The 21,152-nt window shown below is 42.3% G+C and overlaps 1 protein-coding gene across 9 annotated transcripts in view; it reads right to left on the bottom strand.

Moving 5' to 3' along the window:
• Positions 1 to 391: 391 nt before the first annotated feature.
• LOC116868468 (RNA-binding protein 12) overlaps positions 392 to 21,152 on the bottom strand; it is a 35,057-nt gene continuing 14,296 nt past the window's right edge. For 8 of the 9 annotated variants that reach the window (XM_032858778.1, XM_032858779.1, XM_032858772.1 and 5 more), the window contains 15 exons: positions 6,169 to 6,297; positions 5,891 to 6,070; positions 5,669 to 5,743; positions 5,515 to 5,586; positions 5,284 to 5,364; positions 5,026 to 5,115; positions 4,826 to 4,912; positions 4,594 to 4,680; positions 4,441 to 4,500; positions 4,228 to 4,361; positions 4,088 to 4,142; positions 3,795 to 3,846; positions 1,314 to 1,447; positions 928 to 1,164; positions 392 to 728 (listed from right to left, as the gene is read on the bottom strand). In XM_032858778.1, the coding sequence (XP_032714669.1) occupies positions 588 to 728; positions 928 to 1,164; positions 1,314 to 1,447; positions 3,795 to 3,846; positions 4,088 to 4,142; positions 4,228 to 4,361; positions 4,441 to 4,500; positions 4,594 to 4,680; positions 4,826 to 4,912; positions 5,026 to 5,115; positions 5,284 to 5,364; positions 5,515 to 5,586; positions 5,669 to 5,743; positions 5,891 to 6,070; positions 6,169 to 6,297 (1,614 nt within the window). In that variant the 3' untranslated portion in view covers positions 392 to 587. Of the gene's footprint in view, positions 729 to 927; positions 1,165 to 1,313; positions 1,448 to 3,794; positions 3,847 to 4,087; positions 4,143 to 4,227; positions 4,362 to 4,440; positions 4,501 to 4,593; positions 4,681 to 4,825; positions 4,913 to 5,025; positions 5,116 to 5,283; positions 5,365 to 5,514; positions 5,587 to 5,668; positions 5,744 to 5,890; positions 6,071 to 6,168; positions 6,298 to 21,152 lie in introns of those variants that run through there. The other variant, XM_032858770.1, reaches the window with a different exon arrangement.

Genomic DNA, 21,152 nt, shown 5'->3' with positions numbered 1-21,152 from the left:
GTGATCTCTGTCAAATAAATAAATAAAATCTTAAAAAAAAAAACAACAAAAAAAAACACCACTTCTCCCTCCTCCAGACTAGCATAGTCCTTAAACTAATCCCTCACCTAGCATGTTCCACCTTATCTGTGTTCCCAGCTCAGCCCTGTCCTAAGGCAGGGCAGGCTGGCTGTTTGGCTCACATTTGATCCTTGTATTTTAAAAACAGAAGTGTTTCTAGACTTCTGGCCTGGAATACCAAATTTCTTTGCCTAGGCCTATGATGTCAGAGGTATCCTTCACTCAACGACCTCTAAGGGGATAAACCGAGGCTCAGGAAAAATAAACATGGCTAAAAGTCAAAAGTGGGACTTTTTCAGTCCCACTCAAAAAGAGAGTGGTGGCAAAGCAGTTGGTCTTCATTGATCTTTATTAAATGAAGGACTCCAGGTGCAAGCAGGAGGGATCAAGAGCAACAGCAGGAGCAAATATAAAAGTATAAAATGTAAAGTGCAGCACTGGGGAATGTGTGTAGGGTTGAACCATGCCCACAGAGACCTTGGGGACACAAGGCTGAGGACCAGCCATAGCCCACCCTCTGAGGGAATCTAAGCCTGAGGAGCATGTGCAGGGCTCTTGGCTGGGGGTGGAAGTGGCTTGAATGGGGCCCAACCTTGGGCCTTGAAGTAGGAGACGAGTTGCGTGGGTACTTCTGCAAGCACAGTCTGTGCCAGTGTCTCCCGTGGGGCCTGCCAGGAGAAAAAGGGCAAGGTCAGTGATGACCCATGACAGCTTCCCAAAGTCTACATTTCATACCCCAAAAAGGATACAAAGAATATAACCCCCAACACCCAACCCTGCCCCAATGGAAGGGTGAGAATCCCCACTCAGAGAGGTGGAAGGATAAACTCCCAGATCTGGTCTACCTCCAGGCTTGTCCCCACTCACATTCTGGAAGCGGCGGTAGGGCACAAACTGCACTATGTCACGGGCAGCTGCCTCCCCAGAGCGTGCACGCAGGGGTCCACCATCAGCATCCAGCTGCTCCATGGCCTCAAAGTCAGCACCACCCACACCCACGATGATCACTGACATGGGCAGGTGGGAGGCATGCACCACAGCCTCACGTGTAGCCTCCACATCTGTCACAGCACCGTCAGTCAGCAGCAACAGCACGAAGTATTGCTGGGGATAAGTCCATTCACAAACTGAGGCAGACCTCCTAAACACCCCAGTCACACATTCCCATACTGGTAAGAAGACTACTGTTACATATCCCTGAAGGGAACCCTTGACCAAGACTGCCCACCACCACTACCTCCAATGATCCTCACCGAGGCAGTCCTTTGATGTGCCGCCTGGGTTGCCAACCTAGCCACATGGTTGATGATGGGCGCAAAGTTGGTGGGGCCATAGAGGCGAACTTGGGGCAGGGCTTGGCGGTAAGCATCCACAATGCCCTGGATGCCTAGAAAAGGAGGGCAAAAGACACTGTAAAACACCAATCCTGACATCACCATCCTGGCCAAGCAGATCTGGGAACTTGGGTGCATTTCATTCAATCACCCCTATAAACCCAAGGTACTAAACTTTATCCTAATGACAGGAAAATTAAGACCAAAGAGAAGGGCACTTCCCCTAAATCACAACTTGACTTAAATCTGATTAAGGGGGTCCCCTGAAAAATCTAAGATGGTTAAGCATCAGATTATAACCTGCTTAATAAAATTAATTATAGGGGCGCCTGGGTGGCTCAGTGGGTTAAAGCCTCTGTCTTTGGCTCGGGTCATGATCCCAGGTCCTGGGATCGAGCCCAGCATCGGGCTCTCTGCTCAGCAGGGAGCCTGCTTCCTCCTATCTCTATGCCTGCTTCTCTGCCTACTTGTGATCTCTGTCAAATGAATAAATAAAATCTTAAATAAATAAATAAAACTAATTATAATCCATTTAACAAGAACCCCTGGATAAGTAATTAATGGGAAAGAAGAGAAAACTTTTTTTTTTAAAGATCTTATTTATTTCACAGACAGAGATCACAAGTAGGCAGAGAGGCAGGCAGAGAGAGAGGGGGAAGCAGGCTCCCTGCCGAGCAGAGTGCCCGATGGGGGCTCAATCCCAGGACCCTAGGATCATGACCTGAGCGGAAGGCAGAGGCTTTAACCCACTGAGCCACCCAGGTGCCCCAAGAGGAAAACTCTTAATAAATGCAGGAGGAGGAATTACAAAATCATCTGACAAACACTGACTGCAAAGATCATCAATGAGTGCTAAAACTATAGGATACTAAAACTATAGGGTACTAGTTAATGAGTAACTGGATATTGATATAGTCTCAAGGCATCTTCCCCAAAGACACTTATTACAAACAGCGGACAAACCTAGCAGACTCTACCTTAACCAAATGATCAAAGTTAACAGAACTAGTAATAGGATAAATCAACATCAGGGCCTCCTGACATGGTATACTGAAAGAACACATAGCATCGCTTCTATAATATGTCCACCGGAAGTACATAATCTCAATCTAATCATAAATAAATATCAGATAAACCCAAACTGCAGGACATTCTACTTATCTAGCCTGTAATCTTAAAATATGTCAGCATCATGAAAGACAAGAACTCTGGAAGACAGACAAATGCATTATGTGATCTGAGATTTTCTTTAACTGTAAAAGACAACTGGCAAAACTTGAATAAATTCTAGACTGGATAATGGTATTGATGTTAATCTCCTGATTTTGAGAATTGTACTGTAGTTACGTAAGAGAATTTGATTTTAGGAAACATCCACTGATAAACAATGAAGGGTGCAAAGTTGGTGGGGCCATAGAGGCACACTTGGGGGAGGGCTTATTCACTGTAACTCTCAAACATTTCAGAAAAAAAATGTGTATATACACACACACACATATATATACATGTACATAAAGATGTAAATATATAGCTATCGATATACATAGCACAGGGGATAGGGAGGGAGAGGAAGGGAGATAAAGAATCTGAGTGACACACAGAATCACGAAGCAAATGTAGTGTTTATGGTTGGGGAATCTGTGACCTAGGGCCTGACTGCTGAGCTCCAAAGACCTAAAGCCCCTCTAACTACTCTCACAACTTTTCTCTAAGTCTGAACTCATGTCAAAAACCTAAGTCAGATCAGGTCAGGTCAAGTTTTCCCCTTTAGTTTGTTGCCCACTTGGGGGTATTGGGGTGCTACAAGGTTTGGCCCTCTCTAGACAAGAGTGTGGGCAAAGGGCACCCTGAACGCCCGGACAGGTACCAGTGAGCTTGCAGGCAAAGGTAAAGCAGTAACGGCTACCACTGCTTAGAGAGAGCTTATACATATCCTCTCCTTAAATATTCAACATCCTTTAGTATGTATCACTTTTATGAAGCCAAAGCAAATTGGCCCCAACTTACATGGTTTTAGAAAGAGGCAAGATAAAGACCCGAGACATAGATTTGAGTCTAAAGACCTAGCTCCAAAATCCTCTCCTCTGGGGACGCCTGGGTGGCTCAGTAGGTTAAGTGGCTGCCTTCAGCTCAGGTCATGATCTTGGGGCCCTGTGATCAAGCCCTGCTGAGCAGGGAGCCTGCTTCCTTCTCCTGCATCTGCCTGCCACTTTGCCTACTTATGCTGTCAAATGAATGAATGAATGAATGAATCTATCTTTGAAAAAAAAGAAAAAATCTACTTCTTTGGACAACAGAATCAGGTATCTGCCCCATTACCCCCACAATCCCTTTTCTGCATGGGCTGGGCCTTCTAGGTGTAGACAGATCTGCCTTACAGTGGAGTTTGAAGGAACTTACCTGTGCAGTAGGGGTTACTGGGGTTGAAGTTCAAGGCAAATTCATGGGAGACCTGAGGGCAAGAATCAAAATGAGGTTCTTTTCCCATGACCATCTATGTGCAAAGAAAAATGACACTGTGGTATACAGCAAGCATTGTGGGGGAGCTACGTAGTCCTGAACATTCGTTGTACATGTGTCTGTAGGGATACATCCCTACATAAAGCTGGGTGCCACACAGCAAGTCAACCACATCCCCCCAAATCAGGACCCTGACACTGAAAATAGGAGTTGGGGAAGGAAAGCGTGCTCACCTGCCAATCAGGGGGTACCTGGGCCCCAAATCCAAATGCTGGGAATAGCTTGTCCCTGTGGGAAGACAGTGAGTTGAGAAGAGACAGAGAGGGGACTGTGAGCCCAGAGGCTGAGGGATGGGCAAAAGAAAGTTACTCACGAGTCATAGTCCTGAATCACGCTGCCCACAGTCCACAGTGCTGTCAGGTATTCGTTGACCCCTGTTGGGCTCAGGTAGTGCAGGGAGTCCGGGGATGAAGGATCTCCATTGGAGCCCGTGAAGTCAATGCCCACCTAGGAGGAGGAGAGGAGGGGAGCTGAAGGCCACTCTGAGACCCAGATCTGTTCTCTTATTCCTGATAAAGCAACTTACAGTGAAGTTGATTTGACAGCCTCCCATCACATAATCCAGGAATGAATACTGTGTTTCTACCTGCAGATGAAACCAGGATCATAGCTGGAGTGAAGGGGTTGGGGCCGTGGAGCACAGGGGTCAGAGCCTGGGTCCCATGGGCTATTGCCTCACCTGGCAAATCTTGACACAAACAGTCCCAGAGTTCTTGTAGCTTTTCTTTTTCTGCTGTTTCTCAGGGTGGATACATTCAAACTCAGCCTGGTGAGGAAAGAAAAAATTAGGATAGGAAACTCCCAGAGCATCAGCTGGAACTGGTCTGCCCTCCCTCCCTTTCTCCCTCTCTCCCTGCGGCTGCAGTCCTTTAGAGCCCACCTCCACACTCCTGAGCAGGACTGGCACTCACCGGGACTGCTTGCAGCTGGGCCAAGCTGGTGTAGAAGGTACCAATAAGATCATGTGAACCATCACTGTCATAATCTGAGCATCGCACCTGTGCGTGAGGAAGGGAGGGTGACAGAAGGTGTGTATGTGTATACAGAGACCAGGGATGATGGGCAGGTGAGAATAAATCCCTCCCCAGGTACATTCAGGAGGCAAACTCACCTGGATGGGTGTGCTGGGGTCTCCCCCACAGAAATGCTGAAGGGGAACAGAGAAGCGCTTCCATGTAGGGTTCAAGTTGTTCTTGATTACCTGAAGATGGAGGGTAAGGCCTCTAGTGAGCTCTGGGCTGGCATATGGGCAACGGTCACTCTTCTCTATCCATACTCGGTCTATTTCTCCCTGTTCCAAACCTTGGTAATCACAAGCCCCAAGAGAGTCTCTCCTATCCCACTTCACCCAATCCCAGGGGTATCACACCTCAGATCTGTACGCCAGGTGCCATTTCCCATCACCCTGACGGAAGAACTCCAAGAACGGATCCGATTTCCCCAGGAAGTCCTGTCAATGACACAGAGACCCCAGTATAAGACTCAGGGAGAGACAACCATTTTGCCAGTCCCCAGTCCCACCCCCGTAATTCTTAAACCCTCCCGAATACCATTCCTGCTCCTTAATTCTTAACCCCCGAGGTCTTCTTTCCAGACACACCTTCTTATCTAGGTTTCTGGCCTCCACCTCCATGGTCACTATACGACTATCCTTCATCTCCTGAGCGGATACCTAGGAAGGGGAGGCAGGAGACTGTATCCCTTCATGAATTCCTCACTGATGTAATCCTCGCCCCCCCAGAATTCTTTCTTACCGTGATGGTCCCCCGCCCAGCAGGTTTTCCAGGCTTCAGCATCAACGGTAGAGTTATTGTCTGGCTGGACACAATCTGGGGCAGAGCAGAGTGGATGGGGGAGCAAAATCTCAGGCAGGGTTAGGTCTTGCTTACCCCCACCTTCACGTTCCAGACAGTCTAGGCTGTTAGGGCTCTTACTGAACATGTGTCTAAAGTATTTTAATCCCTAGCCCCACATACCTGTCCTAGGGAACACTCAGCCCCTCCTAGGAAGTCATCATCCCCCAGCGCAGGTGTCTTGTTGTCTATATCGTAAATGCCAAATCGGAGCTTCTGGACTGTTTCAAAGTGGTACTCAAGCTGCAGAGTCTTGGAGAACTCAGGGCTTGAGCAATTCCGTACTCGCTCAGTTCGGCCAAGCTGTGGGCAGAGGCCAGCAGTATCACAGTCACATACCCTCCACCCCCCAAACACTTCTAATCTTCCTCCACAACTTTAACCCCCAAGACCCTTCTCACCTCAACCCAGCTGCCCCCTCCCACATCCTGTAAAAGGACGCAGAGTGGGTCAGACTTGGAGCCGATGTCCTTGTCAATGAGATGGTCACAGGAAATGGAGAGCTGAACCAAGGTCACGCAGTGGGCCATCTGGGAAAAAAGGACCCAAGTCAAGCACTGAGGACCCTTTTCTACCCTTCCCTGACTATATGTCCCAGCTTGGGAAGCCCAGTAGGCTTCCCCTCAGGCAGGGCTGAGCCTGTATCCAGCTCCATGACACCCAAGGAAGAGAAGGTCTTAGAGCTTCCATACTCCTCTATTTCCCTCAGGTGAGCTCAATGGGACAAGACACAGTGAGTACAACCAACCCTGGTATTGATGGGAAGATGTGGAAAAAGTATACTGGCCTTCATCGACAACTTTGAGCCCAAACTGGTCCTCAGCCTAAAATCCCTATAATGTTCTCAAGACCAAAAATCCAACCCTGATCTTCTGAGACCAATGAATCTCATTCTGACCCTTTACTGGGCCCAGATCAGACCCTAATCCCAACATGACCATGATCCATATACAACTCCCCAAAAAGTTTCTTCCTCCAATGATTTCTCACTAACTCTCAGGGGCCCTGCATCTTGAGGTGGTGTTGGGATTCCCCCAACTGATTCTCTGAGCAGGCAATCAGCTGCTCATGGCCAGCTCCTCAATAGTTTCACTGCCACCACAAAGTCCAAGCCACTGGGCTTATCACATTAGCCTCTTTACCTTGTCTCCCTTATCTGCCATCCCCAACTCCACCTCCATCCTCACGCCAACAGACTATTCTCAATACAGCAACGGAGGTGATCCTGTTAAAACTAAGTCAGGTTATGTTACACGTCTGCCCAAACCCGCTATCATTATTGCCCATTACTTAGGAAAAAATGCAAACTCTACCACGGACTCCAAGGTCTTGAAAGATCTAGATCTCTCTAACCTGATTTCCTAACACCTCTCTTGCTCACTCCATTCTGAACACACAGGTCTGCTTGCCTGCCATTCCTCAAATAAACTTGATTCTTCCTTCATATTATCCACATTGCTTGGTGTTTCTTTACTCCCTCTAGGTCTTTATTCAGAATAATCTTATTATGAAGAAAAAGGTTCTCCTTTTCTAGGTACTTAACATTTCAAACCTACTACTACTGATGCATCACATACCCCTTTCCTGCTTTTTCTCTTTAGCATTTATCGTTGATTGTCTAATATATAACCTCTCTTGCCCACCAGAATGTAAACTGAGGGAATGTAAATGTGGGGGAAGGGATATTTTGTCTTGTTTATTGCTCTATCCCAAGCACCTAGATAATATTTGCTGAATGAAATCCAAAAGGCCATCTTCAGTCTCAGCTCCCAGCCCAGTCACTGCCAAACTCACTGGCAATCAAGGAACACGAATTTTTCCAATTTACACATCTCCTTGGCTGAAACACTATCTTCTTGCATGGATCTCCTTGACTCCCATGTAACCCCTCCTCCTACAGTCCCCATTAACAATTACCCTCAGACTCCTTACTATCCCTGTGTCCCCGCTGACTCACACACCCGCAGACTGTACCAAAACTGCACTTGAGGTCAGATCTCTCATCCAGCTTCACTCAGCCCTCCAGGCTTCCCAGCACTATACCCCAGGATGCCTCTAGCCTTTGCCTCTCCTAAACTGATCCTCAATCAATCCTTCCCCCAACCTAGTCCACAGTTTGTGCTGTTCCCATCTTGGTGCCTCACGGTCTCCATCTGGAATGCTATTATCTACCAACGTTAGAATGACTCTTACACTTTGGCTTGCTTCACATATTGCCTGTTAATAGCACCTCAGTCTGCTTGAAAGCATCCAATGATGGAAAATCCACCACTCTTCTAATCCATTAGATAGTCCTGCTTCATAAAGTCCTACCAAACCAACTCAAGTCTGTTAAATTCTCATTTCTACGTATTTGTCCTATTTCTCCCCAGTCTAAACTTCCACAAGGAAAGCCTCTGAGAACCCATCTGATACTTGGAAGCAGTGAAGTCCCCAGCTAAAATCTAGAAATAGAGCCCCCATTCTTTTTGAATGTTGCCCCTAGTATGTGGCTTTTAGACTCTGACTATCCTTATCATCCCCGCTTTGGAAGGTCCCTAAGAACAGATCCAAAGAAGAACACATACTCCCAAAGGAGTGGGGCCACAACTTCCCAAAGTCACAATCTGACTCCAGGCTTCTCACATCACATGTTCTTCTGAAGCAGTGTTTGCACACAACAGAAACAAATGAACGCTCATTTCACTATTGCTGAGAAGAGTAAAACACCTGAGACTGCCAAAGGTCTATCTATTGGGCACCAAGTAAATTACAGTACATTAAAACAATGAGATGTTGAGCAGCAGGTAAAATACAAGGCAGAACTATATTATATTGGTATTCTATGAAAAAATAAAGTCACAAAAAATGGTAAGTAGGCCTCCATTTTAAACCTCAAGTGTATGTGTATGTACAATAGATTTGAATAGGTACACAAAATAAATACACAGAAAAATGGAAGGCACACCAAAAACTGCAACTTTTAGGTACATCTCAGGGAAGTGGAATGAAGGTGAGGATTTTATAATCTATATACACTCCGTATTATTTCAATATTTTAGTTTATTTTGTATTTTTAAAGGACATCGTTAGCTTTTTTCCCCCCAATCCACAACTTAAGTCCTCTTAACTATTCAAAGTCCAAAGCCTCTACCTCTGGTTTAACAATCCCTACCTAACTTCAGGGCTCAATGTCTCTTGCCTCTTCACTAGCTTCTCCTCCTTAACAGTGCCTCAGCTAGTCTTCCTTGTGTCAGCTTCCAGAGTCTCTACCTTAACTAGAAGTCCTGCACAGATGCCCATGGCCCTTAGGTTCAGAGCCAAGCTCCCTAGCAAGGCCACCTTGTGGCATAACTCTAGACAGTACATCTATGCAGAATTCAGTAGGTGTGTAATATGGTGACCCTGCATCCCTAACTGAACCTTCAAAGCCCTTCCCAGTCTGCTTTACCTCCTGTTATTCTACCACCCAACCAACTAGTCATCCAAAGCTATTTCTGGCTCCTGGAACATACACATGCTGATACCTCTGACTTTCCTGTCTAACATATGCCTTGTCATCCAAAGTTCTGCTAGGACATTATTCCTTTATGAAGCCTCGCCCAAATTCCCAAAGTAAAATTTATCATCTCTCCTCTGGATGATTACATGGGCTCCTCATCATATTCCTGAAAACACACACAGACACATTTCTGTGCTCATTAGCCAAACAGAAACTAGACCATACCATTTCTCCATTTAAAGCTCTGGAATGGCATCCCCAAATACTCAAAGTCCAAAGTTCTTTCCCTGGTCTACAAGGCCTTCCCTGAAAGACCTGACACTTAACTAATTACCTAGCCACATAGGTATGTTTCAGCCAGGTTTCATTTCTGACCCTCATACACACAACTTCAATCTCATTCCCCTTATCAGGGCTTCTGCGGTGTCTTTATCCACAGACACCCAAGAAAATAAGCTGGATTAGAGTAGGAACCACATTTAGTTTGCCCAATCTATCTCCAGAATTTTTAACAGTACCTATCCTATAGCAGGTACTCAGTAAATATTAGTGATATAACACTGAAACTGCCATATCAAAAATTTGACTTTTGTCTGTCTATTCTCATAATCTATGGCCTCCTTGGAACTAGGGCTGGGTATGATTTCTGTATCCCTAATACCAGTGCTTAGAACAGTTAGTACTCATAACCATTTGCTGAATAAATGGTAACATGTGTTTTTGCTCAACTCAAACTTTGAGGCCTTTTTCATTTGAATTACTGTCCCAGCAGTAGTCTTCTCTATCCTTATCTTGTACAACTGAGCTTTAAAATTTAAATGCAGGACTCCTCCAACTCAATACTGACAATTTAAAATGGGCAAAAAATTTGATCAGTTACTTCATGAAAGAAAATAGAACTGGAAATATGCAAAGGAAGAGTGATCAAAAAGCACTAGTCATCAGGGAAATGCAAATTAAAACCAAAAGATATTATCACATACCCACCACAATGGCTAAAAGTAGAAAAACTGACAATGCCAAATGTTGGCAAGGACATGGAAATCTCATACATTGTTAGTGAAAGCATTAAATATACCACTTTGGAAACTGTCTGGCAGCTTATTAGAAAACCAAACACACATCTAGTCCAAGATCAATTTCATTCCTAGATTTTTATCCAAAAGAAAACATTATGTCCACAAAAAGATTTGTATAGGAATGTTCATAGCAGCTTTATTCATAATAGCCAAAAATCTGAAACAGCTCAAGTGTCCATCAATACGAGAATGAATAAACCATAATGTTTATACATGTAATAGAAAACTGCTCTGGTAACAAAAAAGAAACAAACTATTAATATCTGCAACAAGGAGGAATCTGAAGTGTAAAATATATAGATTCCACTTATGAAGTTTTTAAGACAGGCAAAACTAACCTATAGTGAAAAAAATTCAGAATACTGGTTGTTCCTCCCATGTACCCTGAGGGCAGGTATCAACTGAGAAGCAGCAGGAGATAAAGGGGAGGAGCAGACAGAAAAGCTCCTTATCTTGACAGGAATGTGAGTCACGAATGCATTTTTCCTTTTCATCTAATGGTACACTTAAGGTGTATATATGTTATTGTATGTAAAGGTTACCACCTCCCCCTGCCCAACAAACCTACATGAAATAATGAAGGCAAGACATGATGAAATATTTATGGGTGAGGTGTGATGTTCACAATTTCTTTGAAATGCACCAACAAAAAAAAAAAATGGTATGTTAAATGGATATGTGGTAAAACACATATAGGAGCATTTAAATTGTAGGATCTAAATGGCAGATATATGGTTATTTCCTGTATAATTTTTTTTTAACTTTTCTGTACGTTTGAAGTTTTCACAATAAAATGCTGGGGAAAAATTTAAGTGGAGGACTCCAAGTGGAGAACTCTGTGTTTATTCCTGACACTTGTTGTTAACTACAGAAGTATTGCCAGGAATTATCTGTAGTGGTGAGGTTACAGGCAACAATGGGAACTTCTCAAAGATCCCAGAAAGAGGCTTTTCATCTGGGGAAGACACATTAGCAGTGGGTCAGGTGCTGCTTCTGGTGAGGCCTCAATTGGTGGTAGATAGGAGCATTCTTTCCTAGTCTATTAGCATGTCTACCCTTTCCCCACAATTGGTCCTGTTCTATACTTTTTCAGTTTCTTCTGGGATCAAACTAAAATCCCAACCAGAATGTTGTAGGCCCACATATACATATGGGACTGGATTCAATTTCTAAGAGACCAGAGCTTGCTGTGCTACCAGTTGTTTTCTCCTCAATCTCCCTGCTTTGCTTCTCATTGGAATTAGCAATCCTTTATAAGCCAATCTTTACAATGTACACTGTTCTATCCTTTGAGTCATATTCCCTTCAAATTATCTAATGCTTGGGATTATTAATCTCTCCCAAATCCTGATCTCCTTTCAAATCTATTTCCAAGCCTACCTCTGTTTAGAAATCTTACAGAATTAAAATTCCTAGTTCATGTCACTTTTCCGTCCTATATTCTTTGAACAGCTACATCCTTAAGCCAGATTCACTTCCTTTTCATCTAGTGGCATTACAATGAATCTCATGGGACTTTCAGCCTCCTTTATAAGACTCAAATTTTACAAAACCATATTAAATATGACATTTAAGTGAGTCAATAAAAATCTCAGAAATTTTATTTATTTTTGTAAGACAGGCCTAGCTAGTATTTGCCAGGTCTTTGTGTCCAGTCTCTTCTGAACCGACATATCTTGCCTGGATGTCTGTAACAGTCTCCTAACTAGTCTCTTCATTTCCATTCTCAGTTCAACCAAGTCGAAGACCCTCCCTGACTCCAACCCAACAAAACCCAGCTTTTCATAGACCTATCAAAATGTGCAACTTATTTATCTATTACATCTAGTAGACTAAATTCAACAAAGAAGGAACCAGATCTGTCTTGCTCCCATTCTAGTGACTCACACACAGCAGGCGCTTTGTAAATATTTGTTGAATTACTGCTAGGAAAGTAGTGATAATCCAAGGATCCTCGAAATGACCCAAATATAGACCTAGCCCACTGCTGAAACCATCAAGGGAGAAATGAGCTTTTTAGGAACATTCAACACAAGAGACTAGCTTGTTATTTCTATGTGCTCTCAACACTCCCAACCTTTCTATTTGGTGCTAGTCAGGAACTGCAAACAGAAACAGCTAAGTATATAGGACCGATCTTTTCTGCCTCTGCTTTCTACCACTTGAAGTCTTGTTTTCTTCTGCACTCCCTTGTAGGCTGTTTTCCTCTGCTTTTCTCCATTGTCAGAAATAAAAAGGAATTGAGTGATCATTTAAATCCAAGTCCTTCAATTCAAGGCAGAGAGGTAAAATGTGATTTAGCTAAGGCCACATACACGGCTAAACAAAATGAGGACCAAAACTCAAATATTCTGACTCCTACCTCATGTCTAGAACTTTGGAGTACAGTCATACCGTCCTCTCCTGAAGAACTTTCCTTCTTATATCCAACAGCAAAGTGATGTAGTGGGCAAGAGCATGGGTCCTGTTGATGAAGTGACCAGGCTCCAAATACTGGCCTTACTTCTCTCCCTAGCCACAATGAGATATCACTACACACCCACCAGAACGATGTTCTACCTACGTAACTTAGGCAAAATACTAAGCCTTAAGGTTCCTCAAGAGTAAAGTGGGGGATATTACCTTTCTTGGAAGATTCATATAACGTATGCAAAGTGCTTAGCACAGTCTGAACTATTATTACCAGTAAGTGTTAGCTATTATCATCCTCCTTCAAGCCTAGCTCTCATATGCTCTTTTTCACAGTATCTCCATCACTCAAAAGTTTCTTACTCTGGCTACTATACTCATCCACACCACAACAGTAGTGTCAATGTTTCTAGCTCCTCAACTGTCTGTAAAATAACATCTTTAGAACAAACACTGCTATGCATCTCCTATTTCATACAGCACAGACCTAACCACATGATAGCAATTCAAAGCACCTCAAGGAAAGGTTACAGCAATGCGCTGGAGCAGGCTTGTATGGTTTTACAGCATGTCTATCCAAGTTTTAAGCCACAGAAATTGGGCAAATGCTAAAAATCAGAGCTTCCCTTCCCACAGCTAGCTGGTTTACCATCGTTGATAGGGAAACCTGCTCTGCCAAAAAGGGAGTGATGTGTCCATTTTCTAGGGCATCCCCCCCCTGTATTGGAGATTCTAACTCTGCTCTTCATAAATCCATGAACACATCACTCCTCTTAGATCCAGTTCATGCCAGTCAGGCTGAAATTCATTGGTCTTTCATGCTCAGGTATTACGCTGCCATCTTCCCTTCCCAAAAGCCTAACAAAGAAAGGAACCAGCCTCCAATTCCATTTCCAGGCTTTGAAAAGGAAGAATAGAGCACCAAAATGTCTTTGTGGCAGGATCACTCCAACAAACCAAAGCCATGCTCACACTCCTGTTGCCTACCTTGGCATGCTGGAGCAGCTCAGATGCTCAATGAAGTCTTGAAAGCCAATCAGGAAATTCTCCACAGGCTCCCAAACAGCAGAGCACCACCCATGGAATATATTCTTTTCCCGTCAGATTAAAAAGATGAACTACGCCCATCACCACAGTTCCTTTCCTTCTCTGCCTCCTCAAGGGACATGAATAAAGTTGACAAGTTTTTCTTTACCCCTGCTTCTCCCTTTATTAACTCAGAGATGCCCCAAATTTAACAGCCTCCAAAGACAGTCACAAACTGAACCAATTATGTAAATCCCTACTATAAAACTGTATGTTCTTTATTCACACATATGAATACAGGCTACAAAAATTGTGTTTAAAACTAAAAGTTTAAAAAATAATTTGGTTTAGATCCTTATAATACTAAGTAGTCTGGCTGCCACTGTATTTGGCAATACTATAAAGCTTAAAATGTGAACATCACACAAAAAGTGAAACTCAGGAAAATATGGTACAGTAAATGGTAACAGGGTATCCCATCCTGCTATATTCTGTGAAGGTCAAAAAAGTATGGAAGTCAAACTACAACATCCCAAGAACACTTATCCCAAGTGGAACTACAACCTGTGTTCAACTCTTCAAAGAGAACCTAGCTTGAGCAGCAAATTGGGTATGAGGAAAGAAGCAAACTGAGGAAGAATATACGGCCTTCAAGCAAGATAGGACAGTACTGGAACCAGAGTTTTTCTCTGCCCTAGAACTCTGAATGTGTTTACATGAAGCCTCTACCTGCCTACTTCAAAATAAACATTGGAGTACTGGACCAAGAATCCTTTCCAGAATCCTTTCCCCAGCAGGCTCAAGATCCCTGACAGAAGAGTACTGCCAGTGGCCTCTCATGTCTTCTCCCAAAAGTTAGGGACAGGCAATGGCTGAAGGAGGGCTCTGCCTCTGGAGTCACGTAGACAGCCTATGACTGAATAATCTCTGCTTACCCTTACTATTAATTAGACTTCGAGTAAGTTATTTTGCTTCTCTTCCCCTGATTTCCCCACTTGTAAGGTAGGGAAAATAATAGTATCAACCTTCCAGGGTTTTTGTGAGAATAAAATGAGGACAACCATGCAAAGTATCCCCTGCCTGACACTAACAGAGTAAGTGCCGAATAACGAGTTAACTGCTCCTCTTCTCAGTGCTCATAAATGGATTCTTTGTACCATTATCTATCTAGCTGGTTCATGTACAACCAAGAAAAATGCCTCTGGTCTACCTGCCCCACAGGACCTACCTGGTGGGAATGAAGAACCTCCCTACTTTTCTCTTCTAATGAAATTCTGAAGCTACAGTGTGACTGCTGTCAAACTCAGAAAAAGCATCAAAGCAGTACCAGACCAAAATACTGAGTTCCACTGGCTTTTCTGTAGTTTAAGGTTCAAATTACCTACAAACTTCCATAAAGAAACAGAATGGCTGGGTTCATAAAATCACAGAAGCTTGAAACTGGGCATAATGAGATTATCTCATTTAATCTTGTTGCTTAAAACTCTTAAACCAGAGAAAGGAAATGACTGATCCTGGGACATATAGTAACAAATGAACCACAACTCTCATAGAGAATATATTCCATCCATTTTAGCAACAGGTCGCACCTTGTAATCCAGTCCAATCTGAAATCTACCTGGACACTCCACATGAGCACTGAGGCTCATGTGGCCTCTTCCCATGACCTATACCAACTGGCCTTTTACTAAGATGAAAAAGAATTCTGCATCCACCACGTTTCCTCTATTTGTCCCTCAAGCAGGAATAGAGGAACTGCTAGATTCTGCATGTATAGGACTAGAATTTAAGTTTATTCAAAGGAATAAACCTTAAATAACAAGCGCAAACTCTGCAAACAAAGTAGAACTCAGCTCAGAAAAATGTGATTTTTATCAAAATTTTCAGAGACTACCTATTAGGCAGCCAATTCTGCCCCTAGTCGGCTCTGCTGGAATCTACACTCAGTTGATCTACCTTCTTTTAACAAGACCACTGCCTATTACCTGCAGAGTGTAGAAGACAACAGTACTGGACCACCTTCCTGAGCATCTCCAGGGCAAGGACATCAACAAGAGCTTGTGCATTTCCAGTGTGCAATGTGATCTATGGCATAAAGAAGCCAAGTGAAAAGCAGCAGACCAGAGCCCTGGGAAAAGAAACCTACCTAATGTTCATAGTGCAAGTTCCTCTTACTGGAATAAATCCACTTGGGATACATAGGAGATCTTAAAATGGGTTATTCTTCAAATTTTGTGTTAGGTAAGTTGAGAAAAGAGAGGGTCTAAACAATAAGGAAACTGCATTACACACACACAATGACTTGCTCACTTCCCACTGTAGGTGGGGTGCAGGGGGTGGGGGTCAGCAGGGGATAGGGAAGATTCTAGTTCTGTTGCTGAACTCTGGTGGATTAATTTCACAATAGAAGACCCAGTTAGCCAGTGAAAAAGTTCGCTGTAGCCCATGAAAATGGTAACTGAGTCACGTTAACTGCTTCAAAAAAACTGTCAACCAGAATGGGAAAGGTTAGGAGGAACACAACAAAACTCAAATACTGAAAAGTAAAGAAACCGATGGAAGAGGCAACACAGCTTAGAGAGAAATGACAGGGGATAACCTTTCTCATAAACTAAATCTGTACCGTCCAGGATTGGCCTCCTACCCACAAGCAGATATTGAGCACTTGAAATATGCTTAGTTCAAAAGAATGTGCTGTAAAGTATAAATTGAAAACAGTATCCCCCAAAAATCTCAATAATTTTATAGAGTATATACACTGAAATAGTAACATTTCAGATATACTGGGCTAAAATTTATTATTAATTTCACTTGTTTCTTTTTACCTTTTTCGTGGCTACTAGAAAAATTTAGATAACATAAATGACTCTTATTTCTATTGGTCAGTGTTACCTAACATGGTGATCTCCAAAGATCAGATATGAAGAGGAAATTTTCTGTTGCTCTGTGAATCTAGGACTGTGCTATTCAATAGTTGCCACTAGCCTGCTTTTAAAATTTAATAGTAGCTACAGTAGCAGGGCCCCTGGGTGGCTCAATTAAGCATCCAACTCTTGGTTTTGGCTCAGGTCATGATCTCAAGGTTATGAGACTAAGCCCTGCTTTGGGCTCCATACTCAGCATGGAGTCTGCTTGAGATTCTTTCTCTGGCCCTCTGCATCCCCCCCTCCCCGCCCGCTCACATGCACTCTCTCTCTCAGAACAGATAAAATCCTTTAAAAAAAAAGTAACTACAGTGGCTAAGTAACATGAGTGTCAATGAGAACATTTCTGTTGGACAAAATTCTTAGAACAGCACTGCTCTAGAAGAACAAGAACAAGGAGGTAGACATTTTATACAGAAAAACTATCAAATCAATGCAAAACTGGAAAAGAATCAATTTCATATAGTCAACTGTGTAAGCAGTGAAAGTGATGGGAAAATTCACTTAACTCCAGCATTTATGAATGTCTTATTAGGCCATTTGTTTATAAGAACAGGTACATGGTAGCTGGTCAAAAGGTTATTAAAAAGATAAAAGGTTCTATCCCTCTGGTAGGTCAGGACACCCCTAGTACAACCCTCACCTGCCTGCCTTAATCACCATTCAGCTCAGTCAGGCTACACTGTTAAACACAACTTTAAGAGCTTCCAGGACAAACACCATTTTAGGGAGTGCCACTGTGTTCTCTCACACTACTAAACATTTCATTTTACTAAATTAACATACTCAGCTTACACACAAAGCTTCCATTATACTTCCATTATGCTTGTTTAGCAACTGGCCAGAAAAGCCCTATCCATCCAGTTCCTGTAGGACATGAATGGTCCTCGTACATGCGCAAGTACAACTGAGCACTTACTTGTATTATTTAAAACCTTAGGTCTTCAAGAACAAGCATCTTATTTTGCTTCCTTTTCTATCACAGTGTGTAAGTGCTGGGTGCACAACACTGCTCAAAAAATTTAGTTAACATGGGTTACTGCTATGGCTAAGGCATTATCCATGTGAACTGTCTTAAAAGCTTGGAGGCAACAGACATTTCCAATTCCAACCCGTCAATTCAATGGTCACAGAAGCAAAGATAATTGGCAGTATCTACTTCAGAAAGTTAAGAGCTGCATTAGTCTTTCCACTATAGCCAGATTTATAGCAGAGGGACCCTACTGGTCCCACAGGCCCACACCACAAAAGAGAGGTATGTATAAAGGACATAACCACATCTGTATAGCAACACAGTATGCGGGAGAGTACAGTGGAGGATGGCATTCACTCACAAGTGGAACAAAAGAAAAATGACATCAGCAACAGCACTAGTCAGTATGATTTAAGATCTCTTAAGCAGCTGAGTATCTTTACCCTTAAACATTCTTCGCTCTACAAGGACTAACAGGTGACTTACAGTAGTATCACAATGTGGTTGGTTACATCTGACATGTAACACAAATGCTTAAGTGACAAATCTTGTTCACTAATCAAGAACTGTGAGTGAGCTCACATTCCCCCCTACCCCCCAAGTTAGGCAGCTAGGCTATAGAGATAGATAGCAGTGAGAAACTCATAGCCCTGCTTACCAGCTGACTTACTAATGAAAGCAGGTAAAAGGGGAAAACTGGCAGCATCAGAATGGAGAGGGAATGAAACACTAAGGGGCAGACTGTTTGAATATAGCACATTGCTGGGAGTGTCTTATGCTTCTTCAACATCTGACTGTCCATATTGAATTATGTTCTCTTGCTGGTCATGGCTGTTTTTCTCCAGTAGTCACCTCCTCCTCCTCTCAACATGAAATAGCAAGCCACCTGCTGACTAGGAAAAATGATTTGAAATATTAAGCTACTAAAATCAGAATCCAGATGTCTGGTACAGCTGGGATGCCAATTCCAATGTCTGCTGTGTCATTTAACCCACAACTTGTTTCCTTAGGTTCTAGGACTTAACATTTTCACCAGGGGAAGGTCCCTGGGACTCTCAGAATTATAAGATGATGGTTAATGAGGTTTTCTCCAGCACGATTTGCTGTCCCCAGATTTTTAGAGTGCTGCCCTTCTGCCCCTGGGGCTAGAATGCTTTCTTTCATCAAGTGGCTTTTTTGCCCCTTCTGGACTCTTCAGTAGCAGAGCAGTATGTAGAAAAGCACTGCCACCTTAGTTGTTCATTGTTAATTATTATGATCCAGAAAAGGAGCCAAATTCTAAGATGCCTGTGAGATCCTCTGGCACAAAGTAGTACAAGGCAACAAGAAGAAATCCAGGAACAGCACAATAAAGAATTAACATTTACAGGAACAGGCACCATTAAGAGAAGAACTTGCTCATACTATCAAGAAGTTTTTTTCCAGAAAAGTCACTACAGCATCAGAGAACTATGCCACCACCAGAATACACTCTTTCCAGAAATTTCAGAGTAAGTCTAAGTGATCTATCAGATTTTATACTAAAAAGACAAAACTGAAATCAAGCAATTTTTTAATTAAAAAGACAGTCATAAGTTTGGACTCTACCATATCCTATAAAAGCTCTAATGGGGGGGAGGGGAAGGAGAATGGTGGCGATGCACATAACTGATAAACCATTTCCTGCTGTAAAACACTGGAAAGCAGACAACAATGAATTAAAGTGAGTTTTCTCCTGAGCAAGAAAACAAAACATATTATTAGCATCAGTCTATCCTTTTAAGATGGTAAAGACCATTCTGGCTATCTGTAGGCAGCTGATTTCACTCTGTGATTTTCAAATACTTAGTCAAACCTTCATAATTTTAGAACAGTTCAGCAACCACCTAGAATTAAGTATGTTTAAGTCTAAACCCCTCTAAAACAACCTGGGTATTGAAACTCAAAAACAGGCTAAAAACTCTTTCGTGATAAAGGAAAAAGTTATATATATTTTTCAAGAGCTTTGGTTAAAAGGAATAGCACACTAATTTCTCTGCAACTCCAATCCAGAATTTTTTTTTAAAGGACTCCAGAGTTTATGGAAACTTCTCATTTGCTAATGTTTGTCTTTTAGCAGCTGAACAAATGTGGAAGGGACAAAACCAGACCATCAATGTCAGAAAGCACCAATATTTTTGATTCCTCTCCCCCTTCCCCACCTCAAAATACCTCACATACTAATGCAAGAATAAACAAAAAAAAGAAACCTCTAATTAGAAATATGTGCAATTGACAATGTATTCTGAAGATTTGTTTTCCCATTTCTTAATCAGTTTTTTAAAAAGACAATCACAGCCCCCTTTAAGACACCTCTGTAAAAAGGAGCACCTGGTTTCTGTTTCTTTCTGAGAAGTCCACAAAATGAAGTGGCTTGCTAGCAAACCATACAAGATAAAAGTCTGAAAAGGTGGATGGATACCACAGATTTGACCTAGAATCAAGTTTCCTCCCTGCCGTTCCAGGTTATCTTCTTTCCACATTTCAGCATTAGCAGACAAGGATAAGCAACAATGGTTACCTCTGAGATCACCAAATCCACCTTTCCAAAGGCACAAAATATTTGTAGGAGTTTAAAAAAAGTAACAAAGACAACAACAAAAACCTGATGGTATAGCTCAGTAGAGTACTCTTGTGTAAAGCATTAAAAGCATCAGCCTCTTTTATTTTGTGACAAGTTTATTGAACAGTATTCAAGAGTTCATCTTTATAAACAAAAACCTCTGCTGAACGATGCCAAGGCAGTATTTGCTGGCAATGTTGTGGCCATACTGGCAATGAATCATTTTATTGTGTTTGGTTTCTAACTGCTTGGACTACTATAGAACTGCCAGTAAAACTAAATGTGGTTAATTTTGCAAGAGTGGGAAGTAAGTTTTAAAAGTGATCACTGCTAGAAATTCTTTACAGATTTAACTAGCAGTAACTTTACGGCTTCTTTACTCATTTTTAAGTATTCTTGAAATTGATGAGTGGATTTATTTTTAAACATTTGACCCACACCTGTACACAATGACAGAATCCAATAAAAAGGACTTTGTGTTTGATTAAGGCTTTCATGGATCCTTATTTTATCCAAGGTATGTTTGTTTATGTCCATACACACCCCTAGATTTTCATCCAGTGGGTTAAGACTGACCTAATTACACTGGACATTATTCTCTGAAATTCTGAATAAATATTTTCCTAATGAAATTTTCATGGTTGATGCTTTGACAACTTGGAGCACAAAGCTAGGAACTACGTTTCACTCAACAGTGTTGCATTTTTTTTAAGCCACTAATAATTAATTGTACATCCAAACTGCAGTATTAAACACAAAATACACCTCCAAATTTTGCTTGTGGACTAAATGTTTCACTGAAGTTCAGAAAAAGTTTACAAATTTGCTTATTTATAAAATACATTTTGTAGTATCTCTAATCCTTTAAACTAAAAAAAAAAAAAACCAAAAACGCCCGGGCAAGAGGGTGGG

The sequence above is a fragment of the Lontra canadensis genome, unplaced genomic scaffold, assembly GCF_010015895.1.
Source record: "Lontra canadensis isolate GAN:19392208 unplaced genomic scaffold, GSC_riverotter_1.0 scaffold16, whole genome shotgun sequence".
In the NCBI taxonomy this organism is placed as follows: Eukaryota; Metazoa; Chordata; class Mammalia; order Carnivora; family Mustelidae; genus Lontra; species Lontra canadensis.
This window is presented reverse-complemented; position numbering and strand designations above follow the sequence as displayed.